Below are 4,520 nucleotides of genomic sequence, written 5' to 3'. Positions count from 1 at the left end.
TCGAAGTCGATGATAGAAGTATATTTAACTAATTTTTAAAATTTTAATGTTAAAATTGAAAAAAAAAAAAAAAGAATGAATTAGAACGTAGGGATAAATTGAGAATATCTGGGAAAAAAAAAACTTGGAGCAAATACTAAGGATGCGAATGATAAAAGTCAGTGATAGTTGCTTTCTCATACCCTTTTCCCTAAATCTGGGTTTTTTTTTATATGCTGCAAAATTAAAGTTTTATGAATTTATAAGGAAAAGCAATTATACAACTTTTGGCCGATTTTCAATTGAGTGTCTAAACTTGTTTTAGTGCAGTCATATGCCTCAACTTTTCAAGTTTGGATCGATGTGAGGTCTCCACTAAATAAATTATGAGATTTTGCTGGTGTGATTCGCTTAATCAGCATACTAAGCATACTTTAATGACGTGACTTGCTAACTTAGCAAAAACTCGCCTTTATCTCTTTCGGTTGTTGGGTAATGAGGAGAAAAAGGGAGAGAGAGAGAGAGAGAGCCGATTTTGACGATTTTAACCAATCCTTACGATGAGCATCATCTCAAGAAGTCATATCAGATGCGGAACACGAATAGTCAATAGTTATTTAATGGTGTTAGCGATCAAATTGGCATTGCCATTCACGATCTTACCAACGACCTCGGACCGATCCAAACTTACAAAATTGAGGTACTCGATTGAATAAAAAGATATACGCATACCCGATCTCAAAACCGACAAAAATACGGATACTTGCTATGTCCCTACCCCTATATACAATTCTGGCTCAACTGTAAGAACTAAAGCTATGGTAGTTCCAGTACTATTTCTAATTTTGGTTCCTTGTCCCTTTGGCTTCTTCCAATCAGAACTTCTGTACACCCCAAATTCATCTTGAAAGGATTGCATCTATAGCGACGGAAACGCCATGGAATTGAACTCCGACCTCAGGTCGGAACAGGCCAATCGCCTCGCCGACAGCGGCGGGCCGAACCCCAGCCTCGAGCCCCCGAAATCGAACTCCAGCAGCACGTCCTCCAGCTGGTGCCCTCCCAGCACCACCGTGCTCCTCAGCCCGTCGCCGCCGTCCACGACCCCCAAGCACGTCGCCTCGTCGCTCGCCCTCACCATCGAGTTCGACCCGCCGATCCTCCACCTCACCATCTCGCTCTGCAGCACCAGATCGATCGCGGGCGCGTCGGGCCCGGCCCCCGTCGCGGCGACGGTTCTCGGGTCGAAGCACACCCCGAACGGCGCCACCGGCGGGACCCTGGCCATCCCCATGGCCGAGGCCGCTCCCGCGAAGGCCTCGGCGAAGGCGGGGTAGATCGGGCTGGCCACGGCGGTGTACGGGATCGCGGTGCTGAGCTTGATCGAGTGCGGCGGCGACGAGGAGTCGAGGGAGAGCCGCTTGCCGTCGATCTTGATGGAGGTGAGGTTGATGAGGTAGTCCGAGGACCGCGCCCACTTGGCGGTCGCGAGGGGCGTGTAGGTCAGGGATCTGGAGATGTCGCCGTCGACGCGGGGGAAGAACGGCCCGTCGCCGGCGACGATGACGCCCTCCGACGCCGATAGGCACGCGAAGAACCTCCGGCGGACGCCGAACGCCGTCGCCACCTGGACAAAAGGGTCGGTCTTCTCATTATCATCGAAATTCAGATCAGCTAACGCAATCAACACAAAACATTACCTGCGACGGCAGCGAAATCCGACTCCGTCCCAAGCCCAACGTCCCCCTGACGCCGGTCGCTCCATATCCCGGCGGCCCGCGCGCGCAGGAGATCAGGAACCGGTCGACGGCCGCGACCGATCTCCCCGGACCCGTCAACGGAATCGACCGCCACGGCTACCTCCGCGAGCACCCCCCGCGCGCCGCGGCCTCGCCGGACGCGCCGCTCTCTGGCCGGACCCCGCAGACGGCGGAGGCCCCGCTCGCGCACGCGCGGCGGAGCCCGGAAGCGTCGGACGTCGCGGCCAGGCACTGGATCGAACGGCAGGGGACTGGACGGACGGCGGACGGGGAGGAGGAGGCGGAGCAGTCGAGCCAGAGAGATGGGCCGCCGAGATCCACGGCGAGGTCGACCGGGTCGAGGGAAGGGCCGTGGTAGACGGTGGCCACGTACCGGAGCGTGGAAGGGTCCTTGGCCAAGGGGAGGAAGAGGGTGCGGGAGCGCGAGGAGGGGACCAGGCACGCGAGGGAGCAGAGGAGCAGAAGGTACAGAGACGGAGCGGCCATGGAAGTGGTGGCTGAAGAAGGAGGAGGAGGAGGAGGAGGAGGGTGGCGGTGGTTTGGAGGTTGCGGAGATTCGCCGCGGCTTTTGATAAGCGGAGGACACGTGGGAAGCGGATAAGGAACAGCGGATTTATCGAAAACTTTGGGTTTGCTGACCAGATTCCACGTTCGGAGGGACTATTTTGAAATTTGCTCTCTTCTCGAGGGCCAGAAATAAATAAAAATAAGGTCAAAATGCAAAAGCTCGAACGAAAATGATTTGCTTATCGGTCCGCCTCCGGGGGGGGGGGGGGGGGCGCGGGGCGGCGGGGGGCGCGGGGCGGCGGCTTATGCCTCGGATCAGACTGTAATAGATTTGGTCCAAGGCACCCCTAGGGTAGCAATGATCTCCGTGGTTAGCTAACAACCACAAAAGGAGCATCCCAACTCGATGATGTTTGGGAAAATGACACAATTGATTTTTGAATTTTAGTTCAATATGCAATATGGCTTCCGAATTTTTGATTTGTTCAATGTGGTCTATAAATTTTTGGTACATATTTAATTTAGTCTCCGAATTATATGAAAATGTTTAATACTGTCAATGAACTTGAATTAATGAAATGATAATATTGAATATTTTTGTATTGTCCATAGACTAAGTTGAACAAGTACCAAAAGTCCATAGACCACATTAAACAAAATTAAAAGTCTGAAGATTTATAGTTCATGCATCATATTAAACAAATAAAAAATTCGTAGACCATGTTATGTATTGAACCAAAATTTATGAATTATTTATATCGTTATCCGCAACTTTGATAATTTTTTTATCCGACGGTGGAGGGTGCCCGCGAGAACCTGACGGTGCGAATCGACACGGCACCGTTTTGTCCTTTTCAGAGAGGTACGAGAAGCGTCGCTTTTCTTCTCAATACCACAAAATGTACTTTTACTTGCGAAATTACTAGTTTGCACCCTCGTGCATTATGGTTTGGCTCCGCTTTGCACGTCGCTGTTAACTAAACAGCGGTTAACTACTTAACTCTGATTAACTCAGTCGTGACTCACGAATTGCCATTTCTTTTCCAGTTATATCCCTGGATTCTTAAAGTTAGCAAATTGAGGCACATTCTTCTTTTTCACTTCGGAAGAAGATGTTGGTCATCTGATACTTATTCCTTTCAGATGCCCCTTCTTTTTGCGCCGTATATTTCAGTATGCAGTCGCGTGACTTGATTTATTGCTTGACCTATGTTCGAGAAAATCGACACGTTGTTTATATCAAGTTTCCATAATCGAAAATTCAGTCATGCAAAGCGAAATAGTGAAGTAAATTGAAGTGTCATGAAATGGACTAGGCATGACAACCAAGAGGGGGCTGAATTGATTCTTCTAGGAAACTTCGCTAAATTGGCCAAATCAACAACTGAGTGTTGCATCGCTTGAAATAATTAGTTAATGAAAAATGTTTTTATTATTGACAACAATTTATATCTAACAATTTTCGTGGACGATGAAATTATTTCAAATTCACTCATTTTTGTAAGCGATGTAAATGATCATTTTTAGGAAAATGTTTTCAAAATTATTCATTTTCCGTGAAATAAATGGAGACTAAAAGAGATGAAGTAATCGTTTTCTTCAACCTTCAGCCATGGCAAAGGGTTTGTGCTAGTCCCAACCTCCCCTCCCTCTCTTGTTGATTCTATTCGTTTTTTTTTTCTTGTTTTTCCTTCTTTCTCGATTTAGATTTGGGAGCTCTCTTTTTCCATTCTAGGTATGAATCTAAGAATTTAAACTCTCCCGACCTAGCTCTAGATTTGGGAGCTATCTTGTCCCGATCTAAATATAGGAGTTTAATAAATATGTTTTTAGGGATTCGATACCCCTGTGCTCTATCCTTATATATGTCCTCAACCTCCGACTTCAATGGTGATCACAGGAGCTCTGGCATCTTACTGAATCATGAAGATTTGCTCTTTCAAACGTTAGATTTGTGTTTGTTCAACCTATTTTGGTTGTTTTCACACGGCGATGGTATAGAGGAAGCCGAAATTGGCAAAGCCGTAGTTACTGGAGAACGAATGTCTAGTGTGTGCTCAGCCGCCGATTATTTTGCTTACTATTTTATATGGAACGAGTGTGTGCTTAATCCCACTGCTGCTAGTTGATCCTCCTTGTTTTCTGGATTTTGCTTTGTTTTGTAGGATTGTAGGTTTTGCTTTGCTTCGATTTGCTTTGCTATGAAATTTATGCACTTCTCATGTATCGTTTTGAGCAATGAATATAATTTTTTTTCGAAAAAAGAAAGAAAGA

The 4,520-nt window shown here is 47.2% G+C and overlaps 1 protein-coding gene across 1 annotated transcript; it reads right to left on the bottom strand.

Moving 5' to 3' along the window:
• Positions 1–605: 605 nt before the first annotated feature.
• Positions 606–2,225, bottom strand: LOC130140269 (probable aspartic proteinase GIP2). Its single transcript, XM_056319272.1, has 3 exons — positions 1,899–2,225; positions 1,680–1,835; positions 606–1,606 (listed from the first exon to the last, which is right to left on the bottom strand). Exons 1-3 carry the CDS (start codon positions 2,223–2,225, stop codon positions 899–901), a joined length of 1,191 nt encoding a protein of 396 aa, XP_056175247.1. The 3' UTR covers positions 606–898.
• Positions 2,226–4,520: the final 2,295 nt, after the last annotated feature.

Source organism: Syzygium oleosum, unplaced genomic scaffold, assembly GCF_021117445.2.
Source record: "Syzygium oleosum isolate NSW1041296 unplaced genomic scaffold, Sole_v2.1 Sole_v2.17, whole genome shotgun sequence".
NCBI lineage: Eukaryota > Viridiplantae > Streptophyta > Magnoliopsida > Myrtales > Myrtaceae > Syzygium > Syzygium oleosum.
The sequence above is the reverse complement of the archived record's forward strand: the minus strand, read 5'-3'. Positions and strand labels throughout refer to the sequence as shown.

What these genes read in the sequence shown, in the direction of transcription:
- LOC130140269 (XM_056319272.1), bottom strand. Translation starts at nt 2,225, where the DNA reads ATGGCCGCTCCGTCTCTGTACCTTCTGCTCCTCTGCTCCCTCGCGTGC. An exon ending in GGGCCTCCGCCGTCTGCGGG is followed by an intron (nt 1,836 to 1,898) that starts GTCCGGCCAGAG and finishes TCGCGGAGGTAG; the next exon opens with CCGTGGCGGTCGATTCCGTT. An exon ending in GGATTTCGCTGCCGTCGCAG is followed by an intron (nt 1,607 to 1,679) that starts GTAATGTTTTGT and finishes CCTTTTGTCCAG; the next exon opens with GTGGCGACGGCGTTCGGCGT.